At 48.4% G+C, this 22,779-nt stretch overlaps 1 protein-coding gene across 6 annotated transcripts in view; it reads right to left on the bottom strand.

Moving 5' to 3' along the window:
- TESC (tescalcin) overlaps window positions 1–22,779 on the bottom strand; it is a 71,849-nt gene that overhangs the window by 31,665 nt on the left and 17,405 nt on the right. For 2 of the 6 annotated variants that reach the window (XR_002824527.1, XM_023733773.1), the window contains exons 1-2: window positions 19,107–19,631; window positions 15,897–15,966 (exon numbers count right to left, since the gene is read on the bottom strand). Coding sequence is in view for 5 of the 6 variants with exons in the window: in XM_023733773.1 (XP_023589541.1) it covers window positions 15,897–15,966; window positions 19,107–19,338 (302 nt within the window). In the remaining variant the exon portion in view is untranslated. Of the gene's footprint in view, window positions 1–15,896; window positions 15,967–18,782; window positions 19,083–19,106; window positions 19,632–20,834; window positions 20,873–22,575; window positions 22,599–22,779 lie in introns of those variants that run through there. The other 4 variants (XM_023733776.1, XM_004379041.2, XM_023733775.1 and 1 more) reach the window with 3 other exon arrangements.

The following is a 22,779-nucleotide window of genomic DNA, read 5'->3' as shown; positions in this document are numbered from 1 at the left end:
ATTTCAGCCTAGGAAACCCGATGGGGCAGTTCTAGCCTGTAGGGACCTACAGGGTCGCTAGGAGTTGGAATCGACTAGACGGCACACAACAAGGGCTTGGGGTAAAACGGAAGTGAATGCTAATAGACACAGGGTTTCTTTTAAGCAAGACAAAAATGGTCTCTAATTAGTCTAATTAGATTGTGGTGATGCTTGAATAATTCTGTAAAGATACTAAAAACCATTGAATTTTACACTTTAAATGGACAGATTTTATGGTATGTAAATTATATCTCAATAAAGCTCTTTTAAAGAAAAAGAAGACAAAGAGTAAGATGCTGGCTTGGGGAGGGAGTGGCTGCATTTCAAACACAGAAGTGCTGCAGCTGGGCCTGTGTTGCTGGCTCTCAGGGGCTGTGGGTTTGGCAGGTACCAGTCTAGATGAGTCCCTTACCTGCCTGCCCTTCTCCCTTGACCTTCCCACATAAGGCCATCCTTTGTTCTCAGAATCTGCTTCCTGCTCACCTTTTTCTTCTGGTCCAAGGACTTCAACAGCAGTGGCCTTGGAAGAGGCCCAGACCACAGGCTGGTAATCTTGAGGAACCAACAGGCGTGCCCAGGAGCGAGAGGTGCAAGGAAGTCAGCTGACTTAAAATAGAAACTCCCAGGGTGGGAAATGCGGGAGGGGGTGGGATGTTCATCAGCACTTGGGACTCAAAAACAGAACCAACTGATACTGGCAAAGGGCGAAGAGCCACATACGTGTCTTGTCTGCACAGAATCACACACTGTGTGAGCTGAAGGCTCTGTAAACACAGTGCTTTGCCCTTCCCCCACGTCACAGATGAAGAAGCTGGGGCCTAAGAGAAGAGAAGGCTGTCCCAATCCTGGCTTCCTCTGTGTCTCTCCGCCCAGCGCTGCTTCCTGTCTCTCCCACCCTCGCCCCTGGCCTGGCTTTCCCGTGGCATCTGGCCAAACATAAGAGCTGGTGCCAGTGGACGCCAACACCTTAAATCCTTGAGAGCCCAGCTCCAGAGAAGGTGGCCCGCTCAGGACACCTGGCCCGGGGCAGAGCTGGTAACAGTTGGGTTTCCGTTCTAAGTGCAAGGGTGGGAGGGAAGCAATGTATCTTCAGGATCCACCCACCCGCCCTTCACCTGCCACAACCTGTATGTTGGTGGTTGGAACCTGTACAATCCTAGTGTCCCCCAGAGGGGCTGGGGTGGGGATGAGGCCCACAGCAGTTCACTTTGATCTGTTCTATGGAGTGCGGTTTCTCACCAGATTATATTTGAGGAAAGGATTCTCCTGTTTAAAAAGTAAAAATTCTAAAAAACCACAGCCAACCACCATCCGTCTGTCAGTTTGTTGTACTGTGGTAGCTTGCATGTTGCTGTGATGCTAGAAGCTATGCCACTGGTATTTCAAATACCAGCAGGGTCACTCATGGTGGACAGGTTTCGGCAGAGGTGCCAAACTAGAAAGAAAGGCCTGGCGCTCTACTTCCTAAAATTAGCCAATGAAAACACTATGTATGGACCACAACAGAACATAGTTCGCTACAGTGCTGGAACATAAGGCCCCGAGGTGGGAAGGCACTCAAAATACACAGTGGTCACAACAATGGCCTCAAACATACCACCAATGCTGAAGATGGCACAGCACCAGCCAGTGTCTGAGTTGGAGCCAACTTGACGGCAACTAACAACATAAAAGCCAAAAAGTGAAAACAGTGCAAATTTCCACCAGCTGATGAATGGATAAGATGCGGTATACCCATGCAAAGGAATATCAGTCAGCCTTAAAAAGGAGTGAAGCCTTGATACGTACTACAACACAGATGAATCTCAAAAACTTTGTTAAGTGAAATAAGCCAGACACACAAGGACAGATATTGTACGATCCCACTTAGATGAAATATCTAGAATAGGCAAATGCATAGGGACAGAGAGGAGATTAATGGTTGCCTAGAGGTTACAGGGGATGGGGAGTTGGGCTGTTAATGGCTAAAAGGTATGGAGTTTCCTTTGGAGGGGGATAAAAATGTTCCAAAATTGAGGTACACTTTACATGGGTGAACTGTACATACATTAATTATATTTCAATATAGCTATTATAAAAACATTTCCTTAAACTTAAAAAAAAAAGCAAAAAATCAGTGTACTATGAGTTCATTTACATAAAGAACAAAAAACTGCCCAAGCTAATCTATGCAGTTAGAAGACAGTGGCTAACTGTCCTTAGGGGGTAATGACTGGGAGGAAGCATGGGGGGTTTCTGGGGGCCTGGAATGTTCTGCTCTTGATCTGGGTTCGCAGGTGCGTTCGGTCTGTGAAGTTTCACCTCACTTATGACACACGCATTTTTCACTATGTACATATACTCCCCACTGCACTAAAATTGCATGGCTGTCCTCCCCTCTCTCCTCATTAGTGGGAGGCAACCACAAGAGGAAAAAGATCGGAAAGACAAGAGCCCTCTGGAAAGGAACAAGTCAAGGTTACCAAGAGAGAGGATCAAATTCTCTAACATTGTGATCCGATGACCTAAGAGCTGCAGCTCATACTCATTTTCTCGTGCAGAGGACTTTGCCCGCACCATCTGATTCACCCGTGTAACATCCTGGGTGGGCTCTCGTTATCCCCGACATACAGGCGAGGAGAATGGCACAGAGAGGTTAGGTGTCCAGCCCAAGGTCACCCAGCAAGTGTGGAGGGAAGTCAAGATTTGAATCCAGGACAGGCAAAGCCAGGCTCTTATGTCTGACACCAAGCTGCCCTGCTCTCCCAGGCTGAGCAGAGATTCATTGGCTGAATTCTGGATCCCTGATGGAGAAGGGGGCTGTGTGGAGCATGAAAGGGAGTGTGGGGAGAAAGGAAAGGAAGTAATCCTCCGCTAAGTGACTCACTGGCATGTGAGACCCCAAACCCCTCAGGCTTTCATTGGTGGGGGCCTTGGCTTCTGCTAACCCTCCCTCAACCTCAGTTTCCTCATCTGCGAAGTCGCCATGACGACATTCACTGGGGAGTTGGGGGGAAGGGCACAGCTTCTGGGTCATATCTGGGCTCCACCCAGCTCTGCTGCCTGGGGCAAGTGACTGTGCCTCTTTGCCCCTCTGAGCCTCAGTTTGCTTCTGGTAACAGGCTCCTTATAGGGCTGTTGTATGGATTATGCGAGATAAATCTGATATGCTTAGCGTGATGCTTGGTGAAAAGTAACAACAGGCCTCTCTAAGCCTCAATTTCTCATCTGTAAACTGGCGATCTTTGGAATATCCAAGTAATATCATGGAGTCCCTAAGTGGTGTAAATGGTTAATGTGCTTGGCTGCTAACTGAAAGGTTGACAATTTGAATTCACCCAGAGGCACCCTGGAAGAAAGGCCTGGCGATCTACTTCTGAAAAATCAGCCACTGAAAACCCCACGGAGCACAGGTCTACTCTGACGCACATGGGGTCACCCTGAGTTGGAATTCACTCAGGGGCAACTGGTGTATCATGGGGTTAATAAGAGGGTAAGATAAACCCATGTAAGGTGTTTAGTGTACTGCCTGACACACAGTGACTCTTAATTTTCAATATAATAACAGTAATAATAGCAGCAGCAGTAGTAATACTTGTACTGTAATAGCAATAATAATAGTGCTAACCTTCTCTGCATTTCCAAGGTGTCAGAGGCTATCCTGAGAGCTTCACGCTATTATTTAATGCTCACAACAACCCTACGAGGTAGGTACTGTTATCCCCATTTTAAAGATGAGAAGACTGAGGCAGAGAGGTGAAGAACTTATCGTGACTAGCATAGGTAGTCAGTTGATCGTAAGAGTTAGGTCTTGCTTTGTGGTCCTCGGTGATATCCCCTGACTCTGTCAACCTCCCTCTTCAAGGAAGAGACTGCAGGCCTTGAGCAGGCTAACTAGGCTTTAATAGCGGTTTGATGTTCCCGAAATGCTGGTTTTGGTCTTATTTTCCTTCCTCCTGACCCTCCCCCAGGGGTCCACTGGGCTGGTTGAACTGGCTGGGCCTGGAATCCAGGCTGCAGCCCTGGGAACTGGGAACTGAGAACGAGCCTGCTTTACCAGGAGGGCAGGGCTGGCAAAGGTCGCTGCCCGGGGACCCGCAGGGAGGGGTGTTTGCCCACGAGAGCTCTGGGGCGGACAAGGCCCACACCTCCGCCCGGGGGCACCTAAGCTCTGGGGGGTGAAAGATCCCCCTCACGTCCTGAGTCCCTGAGCCAGGCTGTCCTCAACTCTCTGAACACACTGCTACCTTCAATCATCCCCACACACCCACGAGCGGTGACGCTGAGGATTCTCATTTTACAGGCAAGACAGCAAGGCCCAGAGAGGGGAGGTGACGAAGCCACAGTCACACAGCTGGCTGAGGAGCTTCGAATCCAGCCCCTTGGGCCTCCCCACTCTAAACACTACAGCACTTCTGCTTTTTTACTTTACAAAAGAGAAAGCGAGATCTCCATGGGACATCTGCCCCAGCCTAGCCCCAGGGAGGCCCAACCAGGACCCAGGAAGAGGGAGGATAAGCACTTCCCTAAAAAGAAAACAAAACACGGAGAGGGGTGACAGGGCTGGGCTCTCTAGCCTCGTGGTATGGGTTGGTTTATGGCGGCTGTTTTTGGTTTTAAACTATGAACACGAGTCTTTGTTACTTGACAATGTCGTGTCTGCAGAGAGACAATCTCGAATGTACCAATAGTTCCTGGACATTTTCACGTGTGCAAACACCTGTCCTACTCCAGAAAAATTAAAGAGCCATTCACAGTGTCTACTGCAAACCCACTGCCTCCCCAGGAGTGAAATCCCAGGGATTACTCTAACACCACCGTGTATGCTCAGGACGAGGAGCCCTGGGGGCGCAGTGCTTAAGCGCTCGGCTGCTAACCAAAAGGCTGGCAGTTCGAGTCCACTAGCAGCTCCTTGGAAACCCTACGGGGCAGTTCTACTCGTCCTGTACGGTCACTATGAGTCGGAATCCGCTCGACAGCAATGGTCGTTTTTTTCTTTTTCTTTTTCTTTTTAATGCTTAGGATGGAGGCAGTGGTGGGTCAGTGGTAGAATTCTCGCCTTCCAGATGGGAGACCGAAGTTCGATACCTGCCCAGTGTCCTTCATGTGCAGCCACCACCCATCTGTCTGTGGAGGCTTGCGTGTTGCTATGATGCTGAACAGGTTTCAGCGGAGCTTCCAGTCTAGGAAAAAAGGCCTGGCAACCTGCTTCTGAAAATCAGCCAATGAAAACCCTACTACTGTCAATCAGCCAATGAAAACCCTATGGAACACTACTGTCTGATCTGCAACCGATCACAGGGATGGTGCAGGACCAGGCAGTGTTTTGTTCCACTGTGCGTGGGTCGCCATGACTGGGGGATGACTCGGTGGCAGCTAACAACAACGTGCTTAGGATGAGAGTTCATCCAGACCCGGAGGCACTGCGCACCCAGGAAGATGTCGTCTTCGCAGCCACAATATGCACCTTTGTGTATGACCACACCTGGTCTTTCCCTCTCCGCCCAAAGTACCCCAGCGATAGGGGAGACAGCCAAAGCGCGCATCCATTTCTCCTGCGAATCACAACGGACCGAGGCCATCTCACCCAGCGAAGTGGACAGGCCAAGCGCTCTGGGTTCTGTTTCCAGGTCATTCTGGCTGCTTCTGAGGCTCAGCTCAAATGAAAGTTCTCTCTGGGTGCTTCAGGCCTAGGGCTCCGCACCACAAGGCTTACTGGCCTCAAAACTGAGAACTCGGCAAGGTCCCAGGTTCCAAGTGCCAGCTACTGGCTTAGCCTAGCATTCAGCCTCCCTTCTCTCTGCTGGTCCAGGGCCTGGACCCTCCCGTCTTTCCTCCCCAGGGCTGCCTGCTCGGCTTCCCTGGACCCCCTCTCCACACTTATCTTTACAGGCCCTCACTGCTCAGCATGTGATGTTTCCCACACGGGGGGAGGGGAAGGTGATGTATTAAACACTGGGGAAACTGAGGCCTCACGGGACACCGGAAGGCAGGGACCAGGTCTCGTTTAGGATGTGTCTTCCCAGGCCATGCCAAGCTACTCAAAGTGTGGTCCCTGGACTAGCAGTTGCAGCATTACCTGGGAGCTTGTTAGAAATGCAGACCCTCAGGCCCTGCCCCAGACCCGCTGCACTGGGACCTGCATTTAACACCAACCCAGAGGATCCGTGCACACGTTCAAGTTTGAGATGCGCCAGCCTCTGCATTGCTAAGTGTTTCAAACTTCTTGGAATTCCCCAAACCACCAGGTGTTTCTCCCTTCCACCTGCCCAGAAAGACCTGCCCCTTCTTCCCCAGGCAAATCCCTCTTTCCAAAGCCAAGGTAGCATCACCAATGTCAACCCTCCTCGGCCTCTGCTTCCTTGCCTCCTCCTGGAGCTGGTCCACGCTTGGACCCTGCTTCCCCCCACTGCCTGTAACTTACTTAGCACGGTGGGAGCAACTCAGTGACTAGCGTTTGAGCACCTACTATGCGCCAGGCACTGGTCTAGGCGCTGGCTACCACAGGGAACCAGACAGACACATACTGGTTTCTAGCTGATTTCTGGTGTGTGTGTGTGTGTGTGTGTGTGTACCTGTGTGTGTGTACCTGTGTGTAAACACAATAAAGAAGTAAAATAGAGTGTGTCAGGAAGCAATAAGTACTTTGGAGGAGAACTCAGCAAAGAAAGGTGACAGAGGCCGCAGGGGGCTGGGTACAAGTTTACTAAACGGGCGGTCAGGGAAAGCCTTGAGAAGGAGGTGACATTTGAGCAAAGGCCTGAAGGAGCTGAGGGCAGTGATTCTCAACCCCCAGGGGACACTTGGCAATCTCTGTGGGCAATTTTGGATGTCATAACTAAAAGTGGAGGTGCTGGCATCTAGTGGGTAGAGACCAGGGATGCTGCTAAACACCTACTGTGTGCAGGGCAGTCCCCCACAACAAAGAATGGTCCAGCCCCAAATGTCAACAGTGCTGAGGCTGAGCAACCCTGATCTAGGGGAAAGGCATTCTAGAAAGCAGGACAGTGAGTGCTGAGGTTCTGAGGTGGGGAACAGCAGGACAGCTGATGTGTCTGGAGCAGAACAAGGGGGCACTGGTCGAGGTCCGTGAGGTAGCAGGGGGGCCGGATCATGAAGGGACCTGTCAGCCACTGAACAGTCTCAGCTTCTTTGACTTTCACGTGGCAAGACGGGAAGTTCTGCGTAGAGAAGTGACATCTTCACAGGCCTGCCCCTGTGCGTTATCGTGAGTCTAGACTATAGGAAGAGATTCCTAGGTAGTGCAAACAGTTAACACGCTCGGCTGCTGACTGGAAGGCTGGACGTTCAGTATACCTGAAGGTGGCTCAGAAGAAAGTCCTGGCGACCTACTTCCGAAAAATCAGCCATTGAGAACTCTATGGAGCACGGTTCTACTCTGACACACATAGGGTTGCCGTGAGTGGAAGTCGACACCAAGGCAACTGATTTTTAGACTTGGGGGAGTGGGGGACGAGCAGTGAGAACAGAAGCAGGAGCTCCAGGGAGGAGGCTATTGTGATAAGCCATGGCAGCCTGGACCTGGGGGAGCAGCAGAAGGGGTGAGGAGAAGTTCTGGATCTAATTTGAAGGTGGGTGCACTGGACAGAGGGAGGAGCCACAATGACTGGGCTGAGCGGCTGGAAGGGTGAGGCTGCCTTTTACTGGAAAGGGATGAAGACTGGGGCTCCATGTGGGACATGGCAAGTGTGAGACGCCTTCTGATGGCACGCAGGCAGTCACTATGTGAGTCTGGAGCTCTGGGCAGAGGTCCTGGACTGAGGCACACATTTGGAGTTTACAGGTGGTGTTTCGAGCCATGAATCTGTTTTTTTCCAAGGACAAGAGGAAGTTCACGGTCTTCCTGAGGCCAAGATGACCCTCTGAGATCTGCCCCCAACTCTCCAATCTTCTCCCACGACCTGCCCCGCCTCACTGCACCCCAGCCACAGAGCTCGGCCCATCCCTGCCCCTTTGCACCTGCCGTTTCCTCTGCCCAGAGCGCCCTGCCCTCTTTCTCCACACACAGGCTCCTTCCCTCCATTCCAGTCTCAGCCCAAATGGGTGGGATGCAACCCACAGTCCCTCTCTTTCAAAACATGCCCCTGAGGATGCAACCCTGCTGCCTGTCACGCATCTCACGATGTATAATTAACTTGGGTCCATGCTAGTTCACCATCTGGTTCCACCCGACGCGGTTCCCCAACACACAGCCGAGTGGACACCCCCATGATGGGCAAAGGGGACCTCGCCTGTCTCATTCATCATGGGAACCTCAGTGCTAGCACCCCCCTACAGAAGGTCTCAACATCTGTTTGTTGTAAGCAAAGACTGTTGTTGTCAGCTGACTCTCAGTTGGCATCCGACTCATGGCGACCCCATGCACACGGAACAAAATGCTGCCCAGCACCATGATTGGCTGAGATCAAATTATTGTGATGTTTTCATTGGCTGATTTTTGGAAGTAGATTTCCAGGCCTTTCTTTCTAGTCTTAGTCTGGAAGCTCTACTGAAACCTGTTCAGCCTCACAGCAACACACAAACCTCCAGTGACAGATGGGTGGTGGCTGAGCATGAGGTGCACTGGCCAGGAATCAAACCTGGGTTTCCCGAATGGAAGGAGAGAATTCTACCACTGAACCGCCACTGCCTCCAAACGAGAAATGCTTTAAGTATTAAATACCCTGGGAAAAGAAACCTCTGCAAAATTGTTTATATAGGAGCGCCCACTAATAAACCCACGAAATTCAGAAGTGTCTTCCTGCTTCAGCAACACCTCTAAATTCTTCCACACCAAACCTACTCCTCCGGGGCGCTCCTCCTCACATCTGCCAAACATTCTCACTTCGCCGGCTGTGAGAGCCCCAGCTGCCTCACACTGGCTTTTTCTGAGCAGTTTTTCAAGCAACTGCAGGTTTATCTCTTTTACAAAGTTGTGTATCAGCCTAGCTGAGGCTTGAAAGAGAGGCCTCGTTAACTCTCTTGACAGTGGAACAGCCTCAGCTCTTCACTGCTGTGGGTACTTTTAAAATATTGTCAACTTTTAGCTATTTGACAGATTAAAAGCAAAGTAACAAGGTTGCGTTAACTTCTGGAGAAGAGCTATGTCTTCGCAGTGGTTCTGGCCTCTGTCTCTACAGTGAGCGAGCTCTGCTTTTCAAAGCCCAGCCCTGCTGTATGACCTGAACCTCTTTAGCCTCAGTTTCTTAATCTGTAAAATGGGGATAATACTGTGAGCCTCAGGACGTTCTCAGACCTCTGAGACCACGCAGGCAAGCATTTACTCCAGTGCCTGGCACACGTTAGCCCTCAACTAGTGGCAGCTGGAGATCCCGCTGACACACGTGACCCTGCCCTAACTTCTACCACAACAAAGCTATGGTAACCACCAAGCGAAGCAAACAGGATCTGGAGTTACTTTTTGCTGGCACTTTGTTGTTTGGCCAATCAGAATGTCAACCTTCATTTAGCAGCGTTCAACGAGGAACACAGTGTCCTTTTTCTTCCCCATGTATGCCTGTGGCTATGTTTATCAGAGAATTACTGCACATTCGATGGCCTGATAAATCTGAAAATATGTGTGTAATGCGGCTCTATCTAATCAGGCTTCCTAATGGCCTGCATACGTATGTTTGAAGTATTCCATAAGGTCTACTTCTGGGTGTTTGTAAACCTGCCAGAGTGCTATCGGGAAGTAAAACGTTGCTGTTTAAGACGTTTACCAGTTAAGTGGTCCAGCAAAAGAAAGAAAAATTGCAAAAAGTCAGTACTGGATTTTCCTCACTATCTAAAACTGTCGTTGTTGTTAGCTGCTATACAGTCTGCCCCTACTCATGTCAACCCCATCGTGATGGAACGAAACTGTCCCCATGATCAGCTGTCGATCATATCATTGTGATTCACAGGGCTTTCATTGGCTGATTTTCGGAAGTAGATCATCAGGCCTTTTGTTCTAGTCCAAGTTAGTCTGGAAGCTCCGCTGAAACATGTTCAGCATCATAGTAACACACAAGCCCTCACTGGCAGACGGGTAGTGGCTGTGCATGAGGTGTACTGGCTGGGAATTGAACCTGGGTCTCCTGCACAGACGGCAAGAATTCTACCACTGAGCCACCACCGCTCTCATCTAAAATTAGTGCCTGTCCATTTGTCTACTTATGGAGTCTCCCCTGCTGGAAGGCAGACTCCTGAGGACAGGGAAGGATGTCGGTGCAGTAGGTGCTCAGTAAATGGGTTAAGTGAACATTGGCTACTCAAGCGTTTTGCCAAGGGGCCACAGAACTCGGTGCTTTGTGGTCCGGGCGGATCCAGGTTTAGAAGCATATACAACTTGGGGGGCCCTCTTGAAGAAAGAAGCCCTGGTGGTGTAATGGTTAAGAGCTTGGCTGCTAACCAAAAGGTCAGCAGTTCGAATCCATCAACCTCTCCTTGGAAACCCTATGGGGCAGTTCTACTCTGTCTCATTGGGTCACTACGAGTCAGAATCGACTCGAAGGCAATGGGTTGGTTTTTGGGGTTTTCTTGAAGAAAGGGACCAAAACATTATTAATGAAAAACGAAACAAAAAGCCAGTACCAGGCCTTGTCAGGGATCCAGGCAAACATGGGCCTTGAAGCACTGGCTGTAAAAGCCTCAGGGTAAGTCACCCCTCAGACATTTCCTAAAAAGAAAGGGGAACAGGCTGAACACGTGTAGGAAACGGTGGGTTAAGCAAAGCCAAAAACAACTTCAGTCGGTTTTAACCTTGTGGGGTTTTGAAAAGCTACATTCGATTTAAGGAGCCCTGGTTGCGCAGTGGTTAAGTGCTTGGCTGCTAACTGACAGGTCGGCGGTTCAAACCCAACAGTGGTTCCGGGAGGAACGACCTGCTGATCGCCCACGAAGATTACCACCTATGAGGCCGTTTTTCTGTCACATGGCGTTGCTATGAGTCGGAATTGACTCGATGGCACCCATCAATGACAGATTCAAATCTATTATAGTCACGAATTCAGAAACACAAATCTTTAAATGTTAAAATGCAACTTATAAAACTTATTAGTCTCTATGTACAGCTTGCAGGTTTGAATGGTTCCTTCTAAGGGCCTTTTGCACTCCAGGACTTTGGAAGTCACCCTGTGGGATCCTAGTAAGCTTGTGGGCACCACGGCCCTCCGAGGGGGAGGGGCAGAAGTGCTTCACCCCAACATCCATTACAGACAGAGTGCAGGCGCTTGCTCTAGGAAATGTGGGTCCACGTCTTTCTCATGGGAGTGAGGCTTCCCCACATGCAAGTTAGCTTTCTTGAAGAAGCCTCTAACCACTGAAGAAATGAATCCTTTTCATACTCGGAAATCCCAGCAAAGCCCAGTGGTCCCTGGACAGCCTCCTTGCAGAAATGGCGTGGTGGAGGTGTCTGACCTCCTCATCTAACTTCACAAGGGGAAGGACAGAGAATCACTATTAGCATCAACAACCCAAGGCTGATTCCTAGAGGGCGGAGGTCAGATATGCCTCCCTGCTCCAACCTTTTTACCACTTCTGACACCAGCCATCCCTCCCACGGCCCTCTCGACTTCTCTTCTGGGTTCCATAATTCGTTGCAGTGGCCACATAGAACTCACAAACCATACTCACAGTTACGGGATTTATTAGGGAAGTAACAGGTTACAATTCAGGATCAGGAAAGACTCAGAATACAGGCCTTGGATCAGGACAGCCTCTTCTTAGCCATGCCCACAGGAAGGTCTCTCTCTGGCTCTTGGCCCCTTGGCCTGTCCTCTGCCCTGCTCAGGCAAGTACTACAAAGCTCTTTAGCTCTTCCACTAAGTGCTCAGAGGCACTCCACCCTGCCAAGAAGCCTCAGCCCGAAGGCACTCAGCTCTCTCATGCTGGACTCCTGGTTCTGCTGTCATCGTTTCTCTGCCCCTGCTTCTCACTATACTGCGCTGTCTCCGGTGTTACAGTTCTCTGTCTCCTGGGTCTAGGAGGTTCTCAGCACAGGGACCCCAGTCCAAAGGACACACTCTGCTCCTATTTCTTCTTTCTTAGTTGTAGTGAGGGCCCCCTCTGCTCTGAGAATGGCTCTTTTAAGCCTAGCGGATGGTAAAACTAACCAATCCCCTTGTTAGGGTTCCATACACCTTATTTGCTTGGTCCCACCCTGACAAGGGTGCCATGCACCTTATTTGCATTACTAGTAAGCTGTCTAATCCCTTGGTGGGCCACAAGCATCTTATCTGCATAGTCCCACCCAATCATTTGGTGGGAGTTACGAGACCATGACTAGAAAGGCCATGTAGAAACAATCCATTGCATTGCACTCCTGGCTGTGCTGGCAGATCAGAGAGGTTGATGGCCTGGCCTGGGGCCACACAGGAAGCCCCTGGAAGAATGGGGATGGCATTAGAGACCAGACTGCAGCCCAGGAATGTGAGCCCCTCTGTCCTGGGAGGATGAGCAGGAAATACCAGGGGGACCACAAAAAGCTGCCAACTTGCCCTTCTGCAGGCCCTCAAGGGTGGAGGATTAGGCAAAGCAGTTCTGGGAGGCTGGGAGGAGGCCCTTCCTGCAGGCCTGTTTGCATAAGAGGCTGTGGTCAGTCACCTCCTTCCTGAGGGCCTGGTGGGCCATCACTGCCTGCAGCTGACACTAACCTCACAGCAGCGACTTCCAGGCGGCGATGATGGCTGGGGCTGCACCGATGGGAATTACAATGCTCCCCCTCTGGGGCATTAAGGGTGGAGGGCCCTCAGACTGCAAAGAGGGGGCCCTGAGGTCCTCTGAGGATATGGCCACCTCAGCTTCTGGACAGCAGGGCCTCAGCAACAAAGAGCAAGAAGCCTGGAGCTATGGCATCGAGTTCAAATCCAACCTCCTCCACTTATTAGCTGTTTGACCCGGGGTCAAGTACATGGCGTCTCTGAGCCTTACTTCCCCATCAGGAAAGCAAGGAGAACAAGCGTTCCTGTCACGGCTTCCTGTGGGGTTTTGTAAGGATCTGCACAAGCAGAGCACTCACTGACTTGGATGAAATATGCACCGTGAGAAAGAAACTGTGAGCAGTGCCCAGCACATGGAATATTCCCAAATAATAGCACTTGTATTTGTGAACACTTCCTGTGGGCCGGATCCCATGGTAAGTTCTTTAACCTGGAATCCGTAAACCCTTTGAAGGAAGAACTATTAGTAACAATAGATTTCATGTATACGGTGCTTTATAGGTTATAAAGAACTGCCCTGATCACTACATGCACACACAACCTTGATCTCTCACTCGCTTTCATCCATTCATTCACTCACTCATTCGACTATTCCCAGAGGATCAACTAAGTTACAAGCCCCAGACTCAGGATTTAGGCTGAAGAGAAAGAGACAAACGCAGTTCCTCCCCTCGAGGGGCTGACAGTCTGATGGGGTAGGTGGGCGGAAAGGGGGACGGTTACAATTAAGTGCTATAAATGTTGGGTGGGGGTAACCCCCAGGAGGCAGGTGTGAAGGGCCAGGGGGCAAGAGAGCTGTCTCGGAGGAGGTGGTGTCTAAATTCAGATCTCAGCAAGACAGCGAGGAGTCTGAAGGCCTTTGTCAGCTCCAGCTGTAAGATCACGGCTATGACCTTGAGGGCCTTGGGAGCCACTGCGGCTGGTGAGCAGGGCTGTTCCCTGGGTCCTTTTCACAAAGCGCCACGCAGACACATTCAGGGCTTCTGCGAGGGCAGGTGTGGCAAGGGTGATGCAGATAGTGGCCCTGGGGTGGGGGTGGGAGAGGGACCAAACAAGGTAGGAGGGAAAAAACAACCATTACACACTTAATTTACACCCAGGCTGCTTGCAGCACTGGCTAACAGAGGGCCCAGGACTCCTGAGGATCTTGCCAAGACAAGCATGGCATGAGAGACCCAGGTTCCATTCCCAGCCAATGCACCTCATGCGCGGCCACCACCCATCTGTCAGTGGAGGCTTGTGTGTTGCTATGACACTGAACAGGTTTCAGCGGAGCTTCCAGACTAGGGCAGACTAGGAAGAAAGGCCTGGCTATCTACTTCTGAAAATTAGTCAATAAAAACCCTGTGGATGACAATGTAATATTGTTCAATCCGCAACCAGTCATGGGAATGGTGCAAGGCCAGGCAGTGTTTTGTTCTATTGTGCACGGGGTCACCATGAGTTAGGGCCGATTTGATGAGTTAACAACGTGTAACAAGGATCCACCTGAGCCCAGCTCCCGGCCCATTTGCTGTCACTGTGGAGGCAGCAGGACAACACACAGGGGCCTCATGTCTTTCTCGTGCAACCTGCACCCACCCCCTGCAGACCATGCATCCTCCATCACCTGCAGAACACAAGCCCAGATACTGCCTGGGTGCCAAGCAGGTACATCCCTCAGCCTGTGCGGACTGGGAGGTGAGAACTGGGTGTCATCAGCACAGAGCACCTGAGCTCAGGCCCCTCAGCACCTACATGAGAAGCAGCCTCCATCCATTCAACCCCAGAGAACCTACAGTGTGGCGGCCTCAGTGGTGAGTGACCTATGACCTCCCAGGCTCACAGCCCACAGGGGAGGCCAAACACAGGTGTTTAAGTCACCTCATGGGATGACAATAGCTAGGACTGCTACAAGGGTGAAACATAAGGGGAACTGAGGCCAGAAAGGGTGCTCTGGCCGGTTAGGGGGTCAAGGCAGACTCCTCTAAAGAAGCACCATTTCTGCTAAGACCTAAAGATGCCTTGGATTTAGTCAGGCCGAGGTGTGAAAGGAAGGTGGGAAGACCACAGGCCTGAGGAGCGTGGAGGAGGCTGGAAGTATCTGTCATGGGGAGAGACGACTGAGGCCAGGTGGAGGAGAGCTGGGTGGTGCTCAGGGCTTACTGACTAGCGGAGGCAGGAAGTACGGGGTGTTTGCTGGGCATTACTGCATTCCAGGTGCTGTGCTCGCCACCTTGGGGCCTCGAGACTCATGGTGCGGCCCGTGGACCTGCAGCATGCCTGACATTTGCCGCATGTTGGAAACGCAGAGTGTGGGGCCCCACCAGATTTGCTGAATCAAACTCTGTGTTTTAACAAGATAAATAAGCTGTGCTACATCCATACGATGGAATATTATTCAGCAATTAAAATAAATGAGCTGTCAAGCCACAAAAAGACACAGAAGAACCTTAAGTGCATACTGCAAAACGAAAGAAATCAGTCTGAAAGGGCTACATGCTGTAACGAGTCCAACTAAATGACATTCTGGAAAAGGCAAAACTGTGGAGACACTGAAAAGATCAGTGGTTGCCTGGGGCTGAGGGTGGAGGAGAGAGAGAGGAATGAATAGGGGGACCCATAAAACTATACAACACAAAGAATGAATCCTAGTGTGAACTGTGAACTTCAGTTAATAATCATGTATCGGTGTTGGCTCCTCAATTATAACAAATGCACCACGTTATTGCAAGATGTGAATAAGAGGGGAAACTGTGTGTGGGGAAGAGGGGCATGTGGAAACTCTGTACTTGCTGTTCATTTTTTCTGAAAACCTGAAATTGCTCTAAAAAAATTTAGTCTACTCAAAACAACAACAACCCCAAATTACAGGTTTGCCTGAGGAAAAGGGGCAACCCAGGGGTTCTTCCAAAGCCCCCCACCCTCCAAAAAACCAAACCAAACCCCTTGATCGAGTCCATTCAGACTCATCGCGACCCTATAGGACAGAGTAGAACTGCCCACAGAGTTTCCAAGGCTGTAATCTTTACGGAAGCAGACTGCCGTATCTTTCTCCCGAGGAGCAGCTGGTGGCTTTAAACCACCAACCTCTGGGTTAGCAGTCAAGTGCTTAACCACTGCGCCATGAGGGCTCCTCCCCGCCCCACTCAGGGAAAGAGAAATCCCCAAGGGTCTTGGATCCTCCCAGGACTCAAACCCAGTAGCAGATCTTACCGAATTGTGGGCTGCTCTCCACTCAGCTGCTTAAACCTCCGATGGAGCTGCTCGATCTGGTCCGATGAGACTGAGAAGTAGGGGAAAGAAAGAAAAACATCAGTGATCATCAACTTGGACCTATCAGAGCGAGACTGGAGGCATTCTGCCTCTTCCCTCCTCAACCCTCCTATTACATTCCCCCACCCCTGCTTCAATAATTTTCATGACATCATGCACTATGGCAAAATGGAGCTCCGGATGGAAAGCGAAGAAAAGGTTTTAGATTCTTTCTGGTAATGCAGCTCTGGGTTATTAGTTCCAACTCCCTGAACAATAATGCAACTATTATTAATAACAGCAGTTCCTGAGACAGGGCAAACGTGAACCAGGCTGTGTTCTCAACCTTTTCTCTCCCCCATCCACTGAAGTCGATCTTATATCTGCCTGTCCGACTTTCCCCTCTCCCACTCCTAAAGATGAGTTTGTCTCCAGCTGAGGAAGAGGCTTTGTATGGTCACATAATTAAGAGATGGATGAATAAGGAAGGGGAGAAAAGTGTCTCAGGGTGGTGTTGGGAGTGATGTCGGAGACCCGCTGTGAGAAATACACAGAGAAATTCGTGGTGTGAGGAAGCAGAAGGAAAAGAAATAGAATTTTGATACTTGTTGCTATGGATGACATATTTGGATTCCCCTGACAAGTTTAGAAAAATCTAAGTATAGGAGTTTTTGGTTTTAATTATTATTTTTGCCTGCTGGGCCATGTTTCTTCCACACAGCCACTTCAAGAGTGGACCTTGGGGGTTCCAGATTTAATAAGGGTTACAGCCACACATGCATGCATATTTTATGACAAGCACAAATGCTAAACACTTACATGCACCTTCTCACTTCATCCTCAAAACAGCCCTATGAGTGAGTAGATACAGTAAAACCTGCAAAAGCTGGAACCTGTATATTACGGATTGAATTGTCCCCCCCAAACGTGTGTTTATTTAGCTAGGCCATGATTCCCAGAATTGTGTGATTGTTCACCATTTTGTGATCTGATGTGATTTTCCTACGTGCTGCAAATTCTAACCTCTCTGATGTTAATGGGGCAGGATTAGAGGCAGTTACGTTAATGAGGCAGGACTCAATCTACTGGATTACGGATTACACTGTACTAGACCGGGGGAGATTGATGACAAGGACCTTCCTCTAGAGCCAACAAAGAAAGCAAGCCTTTGCCTATAGCTGGCGCCCTGAATTTGGACTTCTAGCCTTTCCTAAACTGTGAGAGAATGAGTATCTCTTTGTTAAAGCCATTCACTTGTAGTATTTCTGTTATTGCAGCACTAGCTAACTAAGACGCTATATAAGGCAGGAATCTTTCAGAGAAGGAAAACTCAAATATTCTCCACTAACAGAAAGCGATAGAAGGTGGAAACCTTGCAAGATCTGGAAAAACAAGGCAGTCCCTTCGAGTTCTGGCTCTCACAGTTTTCACTGTACTATTATCTCTGTTTTCTGGATTTGAAAACTACAGCCTAGAAAGTTACGTCACTTTCTCAAGAGCACACAGATAGGTGGCAGAGCTGGGACTCAATCCCAAGTCTGTCTGACTCCAAAGCCTGCCCTTAACTGCTATGTAATACTGCCTATTTGTCCCAAATATCTTGGTGTTTGAGATCCTGAGGTCTGATTCTTGGGGACAATATCCAGCTCAGAAAAAACTTCCCAAAACAGTAGCTGGGCTGGCAAACTGCTATCTCCTGCCACAGGACCCTCAGCATTTTTCAGTCCTTAGGCAGCTTTCTCCTCTTATTATAAACCAAAAACCCACTGCTGCCGAGTCGATTCCAACTCATAGTGACTCTATAGGACAGAGAAGAACTGCTCCATAGGGTTTCCAAGGAGCAGCTGGTGGATTCGAACTGCCGACCTTTTCATTAGCAGCTGCAGCTCTTAATCTTCAGGCAGCCAATTTCTCGGACCAACTGGCCACTTCACCTTCTGCCCACTTTTTTTGCCTCAGGCTCATGCTGTGATCTCTTCAAGAATCTATAGCTCAGAATTCTCAGGTCTCTCTAAACCAAAACCCATTGCCATTGAGTCAATTCCAACTCATAACAACCCTATAGGACAGAGTAGAACTGCTCCATAGAGTTTCCAAGGCTGTAAATCTTTACAGAAGCAGATTGCCACATCTTTCTCCTACTGAACGGCTGATGGGTTCGAACTGCTGACCTTTCGGTTAGCATCTAAGCGCTTAACCACTGGGCAACCAGGTCTCCTTCCAGGTCTCCCTAAAACCCAAACCACACCAAATTGATTGCCGTCGAGTCAATTCCAACCCATAGCGGCCCTAGAAGACAGAGGAGAACTGCCCCATAGGGTTTCCAAGGAACAGCTGGGGATTTGAACTGCTGATCTTTTCATTAGCAGCCTTATCACTTAACCACTGTGCCACCAGTCCTCCCTAGCAGTAGGAAATACTCATTATGACTGCCAACCTGTCCTGTGCCTCACAGGGCCCGCTTCCACGCATTAGTGCATCTCTCCCTCATGACACCCTGGGAGGGGGCGTGGCATTAATGCCCACTTTTAGATGTGGAAAATGACACCTGGAAGGGTCAGATAACCACTGGGGCAATTACAACCTTCCTGGTAGATAATAGGGCTGTATATATCTCCTCTAGGTCAGTACCATCACCCATCTGTCAGTTTGTTGTACTGTGATGGCTTGCATGACATTGTAAGCTATGCCACCCATATTTCAAATACCAGTAGTGTCATCCATGTTGGAAAGATTTCAGCAGCGCTTCCAGACTAAGGCAGACTAGGAAAAAAGGACTGGCAATCAACTTCCAAAATTCAGCCAGTGAAAATCTTATGGATCACAAGAAAACACTGTTTGACTCACTTGCTTTGGACACATCGTCAGAAGGGAACAATTTCTGGAGGAGGACATCATGTTTGGTGAAGTGGAGGGCCAGTGAGGGCAAAGGACACCCTCGGTGAGAAGTACTGGCACAATAACTGGAACGATGGACTTGAACATGCTGGTGATTGCTGAGGATAATGTAGGACTGAGCAATGTTTCCTTCTGTTGTACATACGGTTGCCATGAGTTGGAGTCTACTCAATGGTACCTATTTATCTATCTCAGCAAGGACACTGACATACAGATAGCCCAGCAATTCCACTCCTAGGTATGTACCCAACAGAAATGCATACTTCTGCTCACCGAAAGATGTGTCCGAGGATATAGATGGCAGCATTATTTGTGACAGTCCTAAACTGTAAAGTGCCCAAATGCTCATCAGTGGCAGAACAGATAAACAAATCGTGGTATATTCACACAATGGAACAGTATACAACAATGGAAAGGAACAAACGATATATGCAATTACTTGGGTGAGCCTCACAAACATAATAATGTGTGACAGAAGCCAGAATTGAAATAGCACACACTTCATGATGGCATTTACGCAAAGCTCAAACACAGGCAAAAGTCATCTTTGGAGTTAGAAGTCAGGATAGTGGTTGCCCTTGAGTGGGGAAGAGTAAGTTGAATGGGACATGAGGGGAGCTTCTGGGTACTGTGAATATTCTATTTCTTGATCCAGGTGCAGGTAACACAAGTGTGTTCGAGAAAGTTCACTGAGCTGTACGCTCATGAGTGACACACTTTTCTGTATGTATCTTATATTTCAATAAAAAGTTTATTTATCCTTAAACCAAAAATATCCCCTGAAGTCATCTTAAACTGAACAATAGTTTAGCTTTACAAGTTAAAAAAAAAAAAAGTCTGCCTTGAGCACTATGCTCTTTTAAGAACTATGTATGGGATCAAATTGGCAACAGCAACTCGAAAGATTAGAGGGGAACTTTAGGGGGCAAGTGAGTTTATGTTAACGAGGGAGGAACAACCCAGAAAAGGAGGGTGAGAATGGTTGCACAACTCAAAGAATACAATTAAGGTTACTAAATTGTACATGTAGAAACTGCTGAATTGGGTGTATGTTTTGCTGTTCTCAACAGCATCAACAAAATTAATAAAAATTAGGAAAAAAGATTTTATTTAAAAAATTCAGTAAGTCCACGTGGCAGGAATTTATCCTGAAAAAAAAAAAACCAATAGGTAAAAAAATATGAATACATAAGTGTGTTATAAAAGCTACATTAAAGTCTATTTTGTCAGAGATTAATACTGCCACTCCTGCTCTTTTTTGTATAATAGCTACAAACTGGACCCAGTCTAAGCGTCCATCAAAGACAGATTGGTCAAATACTTTGTGGCGTGTCTATCTATCAAGAAGCATGCTGCCTTTAAAGGTGACAGTTGTATACTTGACGTGACAATACGTTCCCCATATAATTTTGTATAAAAACACTCTGCTACAAAAACAGCATGATTCTATGTTGGGGAAAAATACAAATAGATACATATGCACATAAGCAATGTTTTAAAAACCTAGAATGATTTTCCCCAAAATAATAAAAGCGACTATCTGTCAAGTCTGCAATTGACCTTTATTTTTGCTTTAGATTAATCTATATTTTGTTATTTTTCTCTAATACACGATGTATATTTATTAATCATATGATAAACTTCAAACACATGACATGATCTCAGATGGAACAACCCAAGCATTTCAGAAATACTGTAATTAATGTCCCAGGCAGACATGTTCTTACTTAATCCTTTCCATGGCCCTATGAAGGAAGTGGATGCCTGCTGGTGCAGTGGTTGAGCTCAGCTGCTAACCAAAAGGCTGGCAGTTTGAATCCACCAGCCGCTCCTTGGAAACCCTATGGGGCAGTTCAACCCTGTCCTATAGGGTCGCTATGAGTTGGAATTGACTTGACGGCAATAGTTTTTTTTTTTTAAACGAAGGCTGTCACATTCTCATTTTACAGAAGAGCAAACTGAGGCGCAGAGGGGACAGGAAACATGCTCGAGGTTACTAACCTTGAAAGAGGCAGATGCAGGGTTTGAACGCAGGATGTCTGAGAGGAAACGTTAGGCTTTGTATGGTGTTTGTTTTTCACTGCCACCCCACACCTCCTCCCTTGTATGACCGCAGACAATGCTGTAACCCACAGATTTAAAACAACACGTAATCTGGTAAGAAATGATGATAAAAAATTTTATAACTAAACAAGGACACCTGAAGAAAAACTACTAAAGCTACATTACCTTGAAAACATTATGTTAAGTGAAAGAAGGCAGTCACAAAGGCCACCCGTTGTAGGGTTCCATTTATATGACAGGTCCAGAACAGGCAAATCCACAGAGACAGAAAATACAACAGTGGTTGCCCAGAGCTGGGGTGCAGGTGGGAGGATAAGGGGAAGAGACTGCCAATGGGTACAGGGTTTCTTTTGGGGGGAACAAAAATGTTCTAAAACTAGATTGTGCTGCTGGTTGCACAGCCATGTGAATATACTAAAAAAAAGAAAATTGAATTGTACACCTTAAATGAGTGAATGGCACGTATGTGAATTATATTTCAGTAAGGTCTTTTAAAAAAAAATACATTACACACAGTCATGAAACAGCTGCCGATATTACCAGAGCACTTCCTGTGCGCCAGGCATTGTGCCTAACTCTTGGTAAGCCTTGGCTGACATAACCCTCTCATCAGTCCCATAGAGCAGGTACCATCTTATCCCCATTCTAGAGATGGAAACGTTAAGACTGGCCCAAAGTCACACAGATAGGAAGAGGTTTATAAATCACGCACCAGGTTCATCTAATGAAGAGTTTCTAGGAAATCAAAGTCAAAATGCAGGTGTGCGTGCACACATACACATTCACACACACATATATGTATATGCACATGCACACATACACGTGCACACACATTCACATGCATGCACACACATATGCATGTTCACACATGCACACATGCATGTGCACACATTCACATGCTCACACACATATATGTATATGCACATGCACACATTCACATGCTCACACACAATTCACAAGCTCACACACAACTCACGCTCATGTATCTGCACACACATTTGCCCACCCACACACATTCAGGCTCACACACACGCATGTGCACACACGTTTGCATACTACATACATTCATGCTCACATATGTTCACACGCTCACAAACATTCACACACTACACTTACACATTCATACACTCACACACTCCTGCCCTGCCTGACTGAAAGCAGAGGGATTAGGAAGGCAACCTTCCAGCTCTGGGTCTCCTCTTTAGGCACCTAAATAACCAGAGCGAGGACTCCGTGCTCAGCTTAGGTGAGACTCCTCTGCCACAATAAACTGGGAGAGGGAATGATTTCTGAGGACTCCTAAAGTAACTTTCAAAAACACCCCAGGTGGTGGCAGCTCAGAGCTGGGGTAGCCCTGTGCACGCTGGGTGAGCTGCTCTTAGCTTTGGCCTTCCCAGGCTGACCGTGGGTATCCTCATAGAGTCTGTTCCAGAAGCACCCGACAGGTGTCAGCACGAACTGCCCAGCCGAGGAGGGGGGAAGGTCCTGCTTATCACTCCCCTCGATGACTTCCATAAACAGAAGCCTGTCCAGTTTCCCTCCTCACTTTGAGCCCTTTCTTTGGGCTCTGGTGAAGTCACAGTTGCCATGGGAATAATGGGCAAAGACAGGCATCGATTTCTGGCGTCTCGACCTCATTATTTTTGGTTTTGGGTTTCAACCTGAGGGAAATACACACCTTTCCATGTGGCTGCAGGGAGTTTAACCAACCTAAGCCTTGGAACCACGACTAGTCTGTCAGTTTGTTGTACTGTGGTGGCTTGTGTGCTTCTGTGATGCTGGAAGCTACACCACCGGTATTTCAAATACCAGCAGGGTCACCCATGGTGGACAGGTTTCAGAGCTACTTCTAAAAAAAAAAAAAAAAGAACTGTCCAATGAA

This window comes from Trichechus manatus, unplaced genomic scaffold (genome assembly GCF_000243295.1).
Source record: "Trichechus manatus latirostris isolate Lorelei unplaced genomic scaffold, TriManLat1.0 scaffold00061, whole genome shotgun sequence".
In the NCBI taxonomy this organism is placed as follows: Eukaryota; Metazoa; Chordata; class Mammalia; order Sirenia; family Trichechidae; genus Trichechus; species Trichechus manatus.
The sequence above is the reverse complement of the archived record's forward strand: the minus strand, read 5'-3'. Positions and strand labels throughout refer to the sequence as shown.